The 15,182-nt window shown below is 37.7% G+C and overlaps 1 protein-coding gene across 1 annotated transcript in view; it reads right to left on the bottom strand.

The window, feature by feature from the left end:
• Positions 1-5,642: 5,642 nt before the first annotated feature.
• Positions 5,643-15,182, bottom strand: part of pdia5 (protein disulfide isomerase family A, member 5) — a 60,492-nt gene continuing 50,952 nt past the window's right edge. The window contains exons 16-17 of the mRNA XM_059342802.1: positions 9,133-9,267; positions 5,643-8,023 (exon numbers count right to left, since the gene is read on the bottom strand). Of these exons, the coding sequence (XP_059198785.1) occupies positions 7,943-8,023; positions 9,133-9,267 (216 nt within the window). The 3' untranslated portion in view covers positions 5,643-7,942. The remainder of the gene's footprint in view (positions 8,024-9,132; positions 9,268-15,182) is intronic.

Here is a 15,182-nt window from a genome sequence, read left to right as displayed (position 1 = left end):
CTTGTGTGACTCTTTTGTAGACACCTTCAAAATAAAGTGTTACCATATCTTGCTTAAGTCACAAAGGCATGGTCAAAAAATTGCCTAAGTCATTTATTTCTCTTAAGTTACATATTTTACACACAGTGTTATTACTATCTCAATAGCCATCCTTTGTTACATCCTTTTTGAGTGAAATGATCAATAAATGTCATATGTTACACTTTTGGTGAAGTTTTTTGTGTTTCCTGCAAAACTTGAAAAAATGAGTTAGGCGATTATTTTAACAGGAAATTCTTACGATATATAGTTAACATCCGTGTCTTGCTTCCTTTGAATAAAGTAGTACTTCATTGATTTATCCTCATTCATTTTTTATTTCTTACAATTTTTTATACTACTTTAATTTATGTACTCAAATTGCCTTACTGATATAAACTCAACAAATTATTGTTTTTGTTGGAAACATTAACATGAAGATTTTTCTAGATTCTACTAAATAAATAGTGTTTCATGTTGTGTTGAACTGCAGACCCTCTATAATTCTGTCCCTATAATAATAAAATACAAATAATAATAATAACAATAGTAAAAACTATGAATACATCCCCCCCTTTTAAGAAATACTGTGGCAGAATTTTTAGCTGATATACATTTATTTATGTTTGCAGTTTTTAAAATGAATAAAATTTTTACTTTATTTTCTATTTTATTTACTTGTGTATATATTTATTTATTATCCTTACTCTTTATGATCTTGTTCTTTTCTTTCTTGCAATGTTATAATCAATCAAGTTGTTAATTAGTTTTTAATTTTGTGTTTCAAATAAAAAAATATGACAGATGCAATTTTGTTGTTAACATAATTTCTATGTTACCAATATAGATAAATATAGATATTTGTATATTAAATTATATTGCTAATTATTTATTTATTTGACTATGTATACCTGATTAAAGACCTCTCAGCGATCAGGATTTACCGTTGATAATACATCATAACAAAATACTACTCAATAAGTAAAATTCATCAAGGTGGGTAGAAAGTAAACAGTGTGCTAATGCAGTATATTTATCTTTAACTGAGCCTGGCAATATTCATGAGCTCATTAACTTCGTGATAGATACTATGGTTCATAATTTAAATTTCCACCTAATTGTGGTTATCTTTTTATTGTCTCTTCTCTACTTGCTCCAGTTGCTACTTTCCTTCTGAAAGCCAGCAACAAATTAGCCCTTCTCCTGAGCATCTTAGGCTGAGACTTTTTTATGTTGAAATTAAAATAACATGAAAAATGAAAAATGAATAATGCGTACCCAGAGCCTGCCAAGATTTAGTGCTCCACTCAGACCTGAAATAGGTCATCCACTAGTGTCAGCATTTTTTGTTCCTGTTTTCGTAAAGTTTATGTTGGAATATGGAAGAAAACACAGCTATGCCTAGAGGAAATAAAAACAATGCAGAGACGGTTAGTGGTCTCATCCTTCACACATACCAACACAATCTCCCCAGAGCCCGGCCACATGTCAGCCTGAAGGGACCTCCATAATACCCTCATGGTCTGTGTGTGTGTGTGTGTGTGTGTGTGTGTTTATGCGTAAAAGAACGGGAGAAAGACAGACATGCAGAGTGGAAGTGGATGATGGATTTCTGCTGCTGCTGACAAGTTGATGAATAGCCACAGGTCTCAGCAAGTGTTTAGTGCAGAGAGTGTCAGTTGTGAGGAAGGCAGTGCCGTCATTCACAGTGACACAGCCTAAACAGATGCGCAAACACATCAGCATTGGAATGCATCCGCTCCAATTGTCTATTTCACAGGATGTCATCATTATAAATTTCAACTTTAAGCTCAGCAATTCTTGATAAAGTGACATATCTAAAAATATACCTGCAGAATATTCTCATGGTTCAACTGCAGGTTGTTGATTTCGAAATGTGATTTTTTTTTAAAGACTATCTGTCTTTGGTGAGAATCAATATAATAATAACAATTAAAGTCTGAAGTTTTCCTCGGAGATTCCAATGTTTATGATAGCCAACAATAAAAACTGTTAGAGCAAGCAACATTGTGGTAATTACATTCTCAGGGCGGTGCTAAAAAGAAGCCCATGGGATCATAAGAATCAAAATATTTTATATTAGGAAATATACCCAGCTAAATCACTAGAAAACGTTCTCTGAGGAACATAAAGATCAAATTGGATTCATGCAAAAGTGTCCTCAAGCTGCTGATATACTGTAGCTTCTGACTTGGACATAAATGTAGCAAAACACAGGCAGAGAAAACAGATATTTCATATTAATCTGACATATTATATTTGTTTAAACCAGGTTAGACGGTTCATTTGAGTAGTCATAAAGAGTACAAGTAAAATGTAATGTGCCTTCTGTGGCTCTGGAGGAACCATGTGTACCAAAATCTGGTGGAAAAACTCTGAAAGCAGAAGCTGTAAGCAGAAGGTCCATGGTTTTAGAAGCATATGTTAAGCAGTCTCATATGGTTGTAATATGATAATGTTGGCTTGCCCCTGACAGAGAACCTGCATCGGAGTTTGAAAGACATTAGCATTTACAAGGCAGTGTGGGTCTTACCGTAACAAAATGCATTATGGGAAGTATATCTGAGCCTCTGCTGCACCTGATTTCATTCATCTTTTTAAATTAGTCTCGAGAATTGAATGGAATACTAAAACCCTCCAGTGGAGTGATTTCAAATGTTTGGGTTTTCTCTGATGTTGTGCTGCAAGGACATTCAACAGTAGAATTTTTAAGACAAAAACAGGAGCTAAATAAGGATGAATATGTTCAATGGTTATTAGATCACACTATGATGTTTGTAGACACTTAAATAATAAAGAAAATTATGTTGGCGTCATTGATATGAAAGTGGTGACACAAAATGAATGAATGATAGAGCAGGATTGGGGAAATTTGGGATCTTAAAAAGAATTTCTCATAAATAATTGACAATAAAAGTCTTATAATCAACTGTATGACTAATGGTAGTCCACAAGTAAACGGAAGTTGTATAATACCTAAAACTCTGATAATTAAATAAGATTCATTACACAGTGTTCAATCTTCATCTTAAATGTTCCAATCAGAAACACTAAAACTTCAAGTTACAATTTGCCTTACAGGTTTCCATAAATCAAGCTTGCAATCAATTTGCTGAAACAGCTCTTGTTTTGGTTGTTAGGGAGGCTGTTCATTTAAAGGTCTGTTCATTTTCTTGATGTTTTCACCAGTCAATCAAGCCCTAAACATTTGACATTTTCACGGAAGACTTCTGATGGATTTCCTAAACTCTAATTTACGGATTTCTATAAAAATATCATAAAAGGGAATGTTGTTCCTGTCCGTGTTGACTGACAGCTCCATTAAACAGCACAGAGAGTGAACATATGGATCATTCCGCAAAGGATGCAAATCATCTTGATGACTGCCTCGTGAAGAGCGAGCTAAAGAAAATCTTTATCTCTCCTGAGCCAAAACTCAGAGGTCTATTTACTTCATTACGCCTAGTGTTTAAACCAATTTGTCCCTGCGTTGGCATAGTGAACAGCAAACAAATAACGGGATGGAACAAACGTACAGAAAATGATCAACAAGAAGAAGTTGCTTTTAAATGGTCCATCCCTTATATGGAAGGGCTCATGTGTGGGCTTTTATAACATAAAAAATATAACATAATGATGAGACAGTGAAGCAGAGGAGAGGTAGAGGACGTGCAGGCGGATGAAGGCAGATTGATGTCACAGAGATAAAATCCTGAAGAGCCCAAAACACAATTATCCATAAAGGGAAATGGATTCTGTTAAGGGTACTTGAATCCAACCAGACCTCGACTTTGTATTAACAACCCTGTGCCCTCCATTTCTCATTTTTCACAGGTAAAAATGTTTGTCCCAACCCACAAAGAAGCAATGAAGCAATTCAAAGCAAGAGCAAAAGTTCCCCATCTCTTTGAGAATCCTCTAAGTGAAATTGGGATTGAGAGTGTGTTTGTGCCTGTGCTCACAGGCATTAATCAGCCTGCTACGGCTCAACAATGCATGCATCCCAACAACAGCACTTTATCTAAGCAGACCTGCGCGACCTTTACTGTAAACACTCAACATAAGGAAGTCTCAAAGTCACTTCTCAGCTTAGAGTGATCTACTGAACTCCACACAGGTTTCCCAGGGCCTTCATCCTAAAAAGTGATGAGTGTAAATATTTAACATGCTTGTCATTGTGAAGTTATGACAGGTGCTTTGCTGACGTCACTGTGAGCAGGGGTCGCTTTTAGGTCCGGAGCCATTTATCCTAATAAAGCCTTCAGTGTCAGATCTGCTGAGTGCTCCATTTGTCTCCCTTCTGCGATGCAGAACTGAGAAAAATGTCAAAATAAACAGGCACAAAAACTGCTTTCACCAGGACTGTTTATCAGCTCAGAGACCTCACAAGGTCAGCTGCTATTTATTTCACTGTGTCAACAGCAAAGCCTGTTGTAGCTGGTGTTTCTTAAAATAACTTTAAGTATGTTCTCACGCCCTGGATATTCTTCAGTGCTGTTTCAGTGAAAATATATATCTACAGTGTCTCTATCTTTGCTATGTGGGGTGAGTGCCATTATCCATAACAGCACAAAGATTGTTCATACTATATAATAATGTAAATTAAACTTTTTTTTCACCTTCTTGCTATCACTTTGAGTATAATTGCTACTGTATCGGTTTTATTAGAGTTGTTTATTAACATTTAGTAACAATATGTTAAATGTTGTGTTGCCATGTTTAACTATGCCTTCCCATTCATTTCCCTGAGTAAATTAATAAAACCAAGACTGAAGTCGCCGGCTGCACCAGGTCCTCTAAACTAAGACAGCAGAGCTTTGAGCTAGATGTTTTGTGGGTGATGTTTACTATGTTTACTCTCTAATTGTAGTATGTTCACATACATACATTATATTAGCACGGCTTTGTTTCAGATGGACTGGGTGCCAACTGATGAGAATGTCGGTGGTTCAGTAATAATGTCGAAGTATTTTTGGACAAGATAATGAACACCAAATTGCTTGAGTGTGAAAATGTACCTTACTGATATCAAATGGCACCTTGAACAGTAGTATATGTGTGAGAAAGGGTGAATGCTTAAGTGTTGTTAATAAGTGCCTATAGCTGAGGCTGATGGGAATATCATTGTTTTGTAGGTATTTGGTCATATGGTGGCATCACAAGGAGCTTATTAAATGAGAGTTTTGCTGCGGTTTCGAATTGAACACGTCCCCTCGTTAGTGTAAAACCTTGTGTGACAGGTTTTAAGGGGCTGAGGTTAGATAGTAACCATAGATTTGGAAACCTTTGTGAGGTAGTTGAGGTTAGGACTTTAACTCGATAGGCCGTCGGGCTGCAAGTCTTGTGAGTTTTCGCAATTCTACAGTTACCATCTATCCACAACCTTTAGGTACATTTTCTCCAGTTTTGGTCGGTGTGCCAATCAAAGGTGTTCCCCACTCAGGGATAAACCATGGCAGTGCACTCACACAACACAACACTGTTGTGGCTGAACACTCCCCAGTTATTGTAAATCATCCTGTTTGAGATTGAGTTGGACTGACTGATTGCATGGCTCAAAAATCATTCAATAACCAACAAGCAGAACAGAGACGTGTACATTGCATAAGAACAGGTGATTTTTTTATGGGAAATGTTTGAATTTTATTTTATTTTTTATCTTGCAAGGTCCTTACTGCAAGGGGAAAAACTGTACGTATGGCTGGACACAGAAAAACCAACAAAGGAAACAATGACTTCTTGGCATAAGTGTTACAAATTCCCACACAACATGATACCTTTGGGATAAGAGAGGTGGTCTTTCTAATAATTCAACAAACGTGTGATGTCACTGTGGAGACTCGAAAATATAAACAAATGGATACAGCTAACGAAGGTAATGAAATCCCCTCGAGAGGAGATGAACACCTAATTACAGTGATATGTCAACACTTAACTGTATAAAGCACTCTTTCAAAATGTTCTTGCATATCATGAATATTAATAATCACACTAAACACAAAATAAGTGTTTGGTGCCAGCCAGAACATTTGAAACCGTTTCACTTGGAATGAATCCATTAAAAATCACAATGATAATGTTTGACAAGAAAATGATTCAGTAACGTCTACTGACAATATTCACGTTGTCATGATACAGCACAGAAAAAGGACGATTTGATTTTTTTTCTCTTTCTTTTGGGATACAAATGTAAACAATATTTAATTTGGTGGCCTAAGGGCTCAAAATTATTCAGCTGGAATGCAAAATTACAAACAAACTAGTTCCCTTTAATTGTGTTTCGCTATCCCTGAGAACCTTATTCATAATGAAAGAAACCAAAGTCTTGAATAATAAAACACAAGATCAGCTACAGATAAGCCTTTAAATATTTATAGTGGCCACAGAAGTAATGATCATGGTGTTATGCTGGCAGAAGTGGGAGAGGGTCTGGAGACTTCATTTCACATAATTACTCCTTGGATGTACTATGGATTCATCCCTCGGAATATGATGGAAGGCATGGGAGAGCACTGTCCGAGCTAGCTGAAGCAGAGCACGTCCAGGCCAAGGCATGGCAGGCAGACACGGATCGAGACAGAACTGTCAAGAGTGCTGTCCTTTTGGCTCCTTGGTGTAGTTTTGTTCAGCAAAAAAGGAGTGGAAAAGCATGTGCGGAAAACGTACTGGGTACCCTTAAACAAAAACCCTGAATGCCCAAAGTGTAAACCAGAGGTCTGAATTCTTCCAGCATCTCCCTGAACAATGTGTAAAAGCAGAGGGGATATTATTGTGGGATATTAGCTGGAATCCATGATTACTTCAGCAGAGGGAGGGCAGGTTCATATTTTGGACATTTCATGATCATCATGCAATATTTAGCCTCCATACTTTAGCATCTCCCATGCTTACTGTATGTAAATGAGCTCTACCTTGTTAAATCTTTGAATGTTTTTAATATTTGGGAATGTAAAAAGCCTGAAAATATCAAGGGCAATAATGCGCAACAATATTTGGCATGTCATGTTCTTGTTTTTTTCTTTTTCTTTGACTTGCTCTGGTCCATAACCCGAGAGAATTGCAAGGGCACCAGGCCTCTGATTCCCTTCTTTTTTTGTTTATTTTTGCAATTCCAGCATGTTTTTATTTTTTATATCTATAAGGCCACAGTTTTAAGCAAAAAAAGTACTTTCTAAAAGCAAAACTAATAACGAGAGCCTGGAACCATACAGAATATTGAACCTTTGGCCATTATTTCAGCAACTTTACTGCTACAGCAACTGACATTTTACTGTACAAGCAATTTTTTAGATGTTAAATGCAGTTATCTCCCAGTCGATGTGTGAGGATAACAAAGGAATATTCTGGATGGTTCTGGACTTGAGACATGAAGGTAAAAATATTGGAACCAACGGGTGTGTGTCAATAATTAGTTTCTTTCTAGAGAAAGAGCAGGGTTGATGGGACTGGATTAGGACCCCTGTGGAGTGACGGACAGCGCAGCCTCCACCTTTAACAACTGATCCCCACCACCATCACCATGGGTGTTACACAGACCCCTATAGGGCTAAGCAGGGGTCAGTATTGCATAGATAAAGTATAGGGTGTAGCTTTTCACATATGTTATCACAGTGTTTGGGCAAAAAAACTAAAAGAAAAAAAAAAAGGAATTACTTTTTTTTTTGCCAGTGTATTTTCTGCCCATCAGAATATCCATGAAAAAAGAAGTCTCAAGTGGTCGGTCTCACTGCAGGTACTCTGTTGGTATTATTACAAACGTGATCACCACGATATAAAAAAATAGCCTTTCGCTGAGGTCATCAAGTCTCCCACGTCAGTGCTGATTGGGCCCTTGCCGGGGTCAAGGGTCACAGTGCAATGACAAACTGTGCAGTGCAACTCCCCCCTTCCCTGCACGCCGCCCTCAGAGCTCCTCCTTCCTCTTGACAACCTTTTCCTGATCACGTCCTCTTAGGCTACGCATGAAACCTATGAAGCCCGCCTCCTGTGGAGAGAGGGACAGTGAGAGTTTTAGACATCACTTCACAGCTTGAACCAATTCATCAAATGCCTTTTTTTAAAAATCCAACAGAGTCCCGTCATGAAACATTATCTCAACTTAGTCTGACAGCATGCTGATAAGAGAAGTAAACAGAACCAAAATTTTGTTGCCAAGTTCAAGGGCAAACTGCTTAGGCTTATCTGAAATATTAAGAACTGCCTGCATTATTCTCTGCTGCCATGTGTCTAATAGTCTACTAACAGCTGGTTGATCTATGTCTGGACCTCGACTATCCCTTTTTTTCATAAATAATTCCAGTAACCTGACAATTTCTGTCCACTCCTGGTGATGCAACAATACATTCAATTCATCAATTTGTGAGTATGAGTTATGCAACTTGGAAAAAAAAGGAGTACTTTCTATCTTTTGGGTGTCGGGAAAAGCCAAATGTCTACAATGGTAGTTGAGGAGATTAGACTGTTTAAAGGGACTGTTTTAATGGTAAAACATTTTCGAAAATCAGCATTAGAGCAAATCACATGTACCCAGGTGATGAGGATACAAGGGCCTTGACATTGATCAAATAGTGGAAAGAAATGAGGAACAACAGCGTTGTCACATCAACTCAGACTGTTTAAAGTGATGCATTTGAAGGGCTTGATAATTTTTTTGAAGATCTGTCCAGATACGTCAGATAAGTCTAAAATAGCATTAGAGTCTCCAGCGATAATCAAGGTTTGTACTTGAGAGGTCAGGTAGTTTATCAAATATTTTACGGAAGAAGCCTGCATCGTCAACATTTGGACCATAGATATTAACCAGAGTGACATGTATAGAGTAAAGCTGTTCAGTTACAATTATAAATCTGCCACTGTCATCACTGACAGTTCTTATATGTTGAAAAGGTATATTCTTTTTACTTATAATGGCTACCCCACGTGCCTTGCTAGAAAATGTACATTGAAAAATATGTCCTGCCCAGCTGTTAGAGTTAGAAGATAAAGATTTTAAATGAAAACCTTCGTTTAATGGATATGTGCTTTTCAAAAGGGTATTTCCGTTACCCGTTCAGTGGTTTAAATGGTTTCATGTAGATATTTAGCATCACTTACCCCACGATCTCCATTGTATTTTTCCACAAACTTTCCGTAGTTGTAGTGGTTGAACGTTGGGTAGCCCTCCACTCCTTCCTGCTTACAGAGTTCGTGGTTCTGTCCTTTTGTACAGTCAACAGCCGCGTACACAATCTAAGGAGAAACACAGGAATTAATAAATATTAAGATTTTTAAAATCTCTGCTAGAGGTAATCCTGGAGAAGATTATGCATTTGGTTGTGTGTGAGTGCGTTTGTGTATTTTCCCATCTGTCTGTTTACCGGCAACTAATCTCACATACTACTGGACATTTATATCTGTATGCGGTAAGACCTTTCAAGGTTGGGGTGATTCAACGATTTTTATTGACATATTTTCACGGTATTATATCATTATTGACTGCTGACTCTTCACTCCTCTTGACCAGCCAGCAAGGACTACAAGTGATCAGTTTTGGAATCTTGTGTCTGCCTAGAGACACTAATTTTTTCAATGGACAATATAGGCTATGTGGCCGTCGCAACATCGTGTTGGCGGATTCTTTTACATCGCTTTTGTCTAGGAATTGTTCCTGATTTCCTGGTCCCTGGTCTGTAAGGTTGTTAATTAAATTAAACAACACAACAGTAGTGGTCATTTGTAGAACTGAAACGCGGGCGACTGGCTTGGCTAAAAACAAGCCTTACCAAGTCTGTTGCACGCCACATTTAGGCATTTTTCGTGGCTCAAAAACTGACATCCATGGAAAAGTTTGGTCTCATTTTAAGAGGAATACATCCAAGTTTTTGGTATCATTACTGCTATCTTGACTTTAAGGACTGAGTGCACTTTTCTGGTATAATTTTGAGGAATCAACTCTCGAACCTCTAATGAAACACGATTTGCATATTTGCATCATGAATTATATGTGAATTTTAACTCCCTGGAAAACCTTCTCTAATCTATGTTTGAGGTGAAGTCGTGTGTTTTCATGTGTTGAGATAAGCTGTGGTCATTTTCTCTGATAATAAAAGCAATACCATAATAAAGATTAACACAGGTACTAATTTGTCCTGCTTGTGGCTATTAAACGGAGTTAGATCGGCATCATCCGTCTCCTGCTACAACCTTTTCAAAGCAGGTTTATTAAAGGATTTAGATCATTTTCCATTCCATCTCCGGTGTTTTATTGTTCTGTTACAATCGTTTTAATTCACAGTCGGCATTTTTATTGTTTCGGTTCGATGACTTATTGTTTCAGTGTCTCTTAAGCACTCGCTATATTTTCCAAACAAATAAACTTTATTATAATTGTTAATCAATACTACAGAAATGTACACCCAGGATACACGAGAATGTAATAGAGAACTCGATATTTTTCAAGTGTAAAATGGTAATTTATGAAGAGTGCTTAAATGTATTCTGCTGCTTTGACAATGAGCAGGCTCAAAACGTTCTCCTGGTCCAAATTTAGACCACTAGTTCCTCTCTCCAGGTTACAAAAGATGACTGACGCACTGCTGTTGAGATAAACCATTTGCAGTGGGTGGTGGGGAAAAAAATCCCCACAACAATCACCGCTACATAAAAACAACAAGGGAGATTTATGTTCCGAGGCTGTTGCATCGATTAGTGACAAGCCGCCCCAATGAGGCGTAAATGCCGCCTCACTGATACATGGCGCACTCAGCGTGTCCTTTTGGACAGCTGAAATGTCACCCTCTCTCAGGGTGCTGAGCGATGCACATTGAACTTGTCACCGTCAAATAATCGCTCTCCATCCATCCGACTGCTCGAGCTGAATGTGGAAATGACAGATCTGCTGCGGAAGGAAAACTTATCAGAGAATTTTCTCTGCGTGTCCAACCGTGAAGAGATTCTCCAAACTTCTTGTTCTAATTACAAAATACAAGTGCTTCTTGTTTTTCTTTCCCCCACGCAAATACAAATACTCAAATATTGAGATTCTGCATGAGTCTCAACATATTGTTAGATGACTACACCGTTATTGAGTGTTGACTTGGTCTGCTGCTGCAGCACTGACATCTGTGAACACAGGGGAAGAAATAGAGTCTTCTGCACATCAGTAGGGAAGACAGAGCGTAAAAGGGGATATTCGTCTTCTATGGTCTGTTAATCAGGTGTCTGAAACTAGGCCTCAATGCACTCTCACAAGGGGATTTCACGGACTTGCTGTAAGCTGTTTATATTCAGGAGGACTGAGGTGTTTCACCTTTGAAAAAGTGAAATAGTCGACAGAAATCTAGCTGACAACAGTGCCTCAAATCATCCTATTCTTCACCATCAGACAAGTTCAATTCTTTTTCTATTGGACCACCTCTGAGTCACTTTGTAATACACAGTACTTTGCACAGCAGCTGAAACAAGGGGCATAATGTAACCCACGACTCCATCTGACTGCTCATCCCTGCGTGTAATCCATCAGAGATGTTGGAAATTGACAGAAGAAAATGAAGCCGTAGAGTCGTTCTTCTTCAAAGGTCTGCAGCCAATTCCGTTATTGATTCATCCTCAAGTGACATAGGACCCCCACATCATTTCATTGATCCAATAGCTAAATTTCTGAGGAGCAGCCAGTTGGCTTGATGAATCCACCAGCGTCACAGTAATCAAACTGTACTGATAAACTCACAAAATCCCCTTTTCTGTGCACTATGCTGGTCTGGTTTTCTCTGTGCGTCAGCTTGGCACGGCAGAGATTTGCATTTTCATTACAACAGGGCTACCCGCTTGAAGGTGTCTGTAACTGACTAGTAGTTAAAAGAGCGGCTGTAAAACGGTGGATAAACATTCTTCTTTTTATATAACCTCTTCCCAGTAAAAGTCATCCTAGTGTCCGCAGCTCTTCATCTAACATCTCACTGTGGCTGTTTCTGATTATACTCCTCCCTCGGGGATTAGTGGACTTTTTTCTTATAGAGGAATAGCCGCCAACTGCTAATTTGGAGAGTATTATGAAGCAGCAAAATCAGGAATGTTGGGTTTCCGCCAGGAAACATGAAAAGTGGTAAAATAAAACAGATATCTGAAAGTAAAAACAGGGACGAAGGAAGAGGATCTTCAAACCAGAGATTCAGTTAGAAGTGACAGAAGTATTGAGAGACTTATAAAAATGCTTTTCTCTCTGTTCTCCTGCAAGATACATGAGTTAAGTCTCACAGTACACACTTGAGTGGGAGAAGGGGGGTCGTTAGGGATTGGCAGTCGTGAAGATCTCGCCGCAGTTCGCTTGGAGGCGGGTCACAAATCAGCGGGGTATGGTTTGACACAACAAAGACCAAAGTGCCAATGTAAAAGTTGTTATGCTAATAGTACTTCAGATGGATGTCTGAGTGGGTCTGCAACACTGGTACTAGAGTAAATCAAAGAATATTTTAATCACCATCAGTTGTATTAAATAGAGACAATGTAACTTTAAAGGAAGAAGTACTATAACAAACTCTGCCTTTATTATATAATGTTTTATTCATTTCTGTGTTATAATACATATTGAAGCTGCCATACAGGGCCCATAGCCCCTAATTAAAACACAGAGATGCAGTGAATTAACACAGCAGGGTGACTGAGGCAACCAACTCAACACTACTTTTAGAGGATAAAATAATTTTCTGCGGATGAACAAAGCAAAAAGACAAAAATATATAATTAACTTGAATCTTTAGAGTCTTGTTAGATGATATTATTATGTTTATGAGGCATATTTATGGATTTGTTTAGGTTTGTGCGCAGTTTACATAAAAAACTAAGTATTATATGTATAATAGGAGAGCTTCGATGTTATATATCTTAATACTGTTTTTTCATTCAGTATAGTGAAACTACTGGAATGATTTTAACCAACTTTAAACTTTAATAACCTGATGAAATGGGCTGCATCATTGTCTGCAACGTGATGCAACTCCTGCTGAAATGGGATGCTGGGTTGGATAATTCTCACTTTTTTTTAAGACTCAGAGCTTATTTTCATAGCCCTGACTATCATTTGCATTGGCTATGATAGGTTGCACTCATCAAAGCAATTTCTGAAATCAAAGCATTTGCAATAACAAAGTGAGATGAGGCAAGAAGCCTGATTGTTCCGACAGTCAGACAGGTTGTAAACAAGCTGAGAGTTAAGCCAAAATATCCTAATTACTGTATTTGTAGGTAAAAAACCCCAAGGTGAGCCCACTTTAAAACGTCTGTAAACGTTTATTGCACAGCATCAGTATGCAATGTTTCTTGATCTGTCTGACTTGTTTTTAACATTTTCCCTAATCTTATTATTATTAATATCTTAATCTTGTTATTATTAGGTATAATGTGATATTATTTCCGATATGAATGATGAATGTCCTATTAATGAATGCTTAACTGTGAACTAACAAAATATTCTTAAGAAGAAAAGACTCTTTGATGATGTTTTAACTAGTCCGGGGTGTTTTAGTGTTAGCACTGTTTAGCTACAAATCTCATTCCAAAAAAAGTTGGGACGTTGTCTAAAATGTAAATAAAAAAACGGTTGTGATAATTTGTTAATCTTTTGTGACATATTTTCAATTGAAAACTGGACAAAGACAATATATTTAACCTACCTTCAAGCCAGTGGGTAAGAACAGACCCTGGTTTTTTTAACTGGTATAGCTTTGGTTGTGTTTTAGCCACATACTAAACATGTACAAAAGCAGAAACCATCTTTCAAATGAACCTTTATGCATGCATTTTTGCTTTTGAGTTCTTCTGTTGTAAGCTTTGGCTCAATTAATTTTGGTCTAATCCTTCCCCTTCCCTTAAACCTACCCAGAAAGGTGGGTTTAGGAGGATAATGTTCAAACTGATGAGCTTTATGTTTGTTTTGTGTTAATAACAGTATCCCAAATTCTTTGGAATTAGGGTTGCATATTATGTAAAAATATAATGGATAACATGCTGAAACTTCCTATTTCTAAATCCTCAGTAGTACGTGGCTTTGATTTAGGTCTGGATCAGGCACAGAAAATAAATGTCATAAGCACCACGGTCATGGTCAGTATATTTCTGTTCAGCACATTAACTTTACAGGTGCTGCAGCAGCACTACGGCAGGTCATGTTGGGCAAATCCAAAAATCCTATTACAGTAGCGAAAAAAAGCTTTTGGAAACAAGCAGTTTAAGCCAATGTCTGCCTTTAATTCTGCTATTGATTAGAATTTGGTGAGAACACAAACGGTTGAAAACAAGCCCCGCACACAGCTCCCCTGCCGTCATACAGCACAGAATGTGGAGTTTTAATTGTTTGCGTCTTCAAAGCTGCAGCTAAGCTTGTGTTTGTCTTTGGTAAATGAGGCGAGGGCAGCTAATAGACTGTGATCAACACCGGCCCGGTATAATACACTGGGGCCCGACTTTATAAATAGAGAGGATTGCCAAGTAAACACATGCCCAGTTCTCAGACTCTTGTTCAAACACAACTCCACTGGCCACTGGAGGGACAACGAGAGGAAAGAGATCTTAAACTCCTGCATTTATATAACCTCCTCAGATATGAGGGTCCCCTGGTTCGCCAGCTTGTACAGATTTCATCATACCGGTCCAAACATAACAGCTGGTGAAGCATTGCCAAAGTGCCTGAAGCTATGGTGGCCACTAGATACCGGATGTGCAAAAAACATTCCTGACTTTCCTGAAAGTCCTAACTCTTAAAATACAAAGTCAATATTTGCTTCCATTAAGCTGTGAGGGTCTCATGATTTGTGTTTCTTGGTGGCCAATTTGAGAATTGTTCCATTAAGCTTATTTTTGTTTATTACTGACCAGAGTTGAACATTTTCTTTACAGTTGATGTGAATACTAGGCCTGTCACGATAAACCTTTTTTTTTTAGACAATATATTGTCCCAGAAATTATTGCGATAAATGATATTATTGTAATTTTAAGTCTGATTTAATGATATAATGATAATATAATTGGATTATATTGCAAGTACACCCTTTCAAAAAGCAATGAACTTTTAATTCTTTAGACTATCCACACATGAATGTGAAAAAAATATTGAAATATCTTTAAAAAAAATCAAAACAACACAGCAGAAATTATTTTTTTTATTTCTG

This window comes from Centropristis striata, chromosome 10 (genome assembly GCF_030273125.1).
Source record: "Centropristis striata isolate RG_2023a ecotype Rhode Island chromosome 10, C.striata_1.0, whole genome shotgun sequence".
NCBI lineage: Eukaryota > Metazoa > Chordata > Actinopteri > Perciformes > Serranidae > Centropristis > Centropristis striata.
This window is presented reverse-complemented; position numbering and strand designations above follow the sequence as displayed.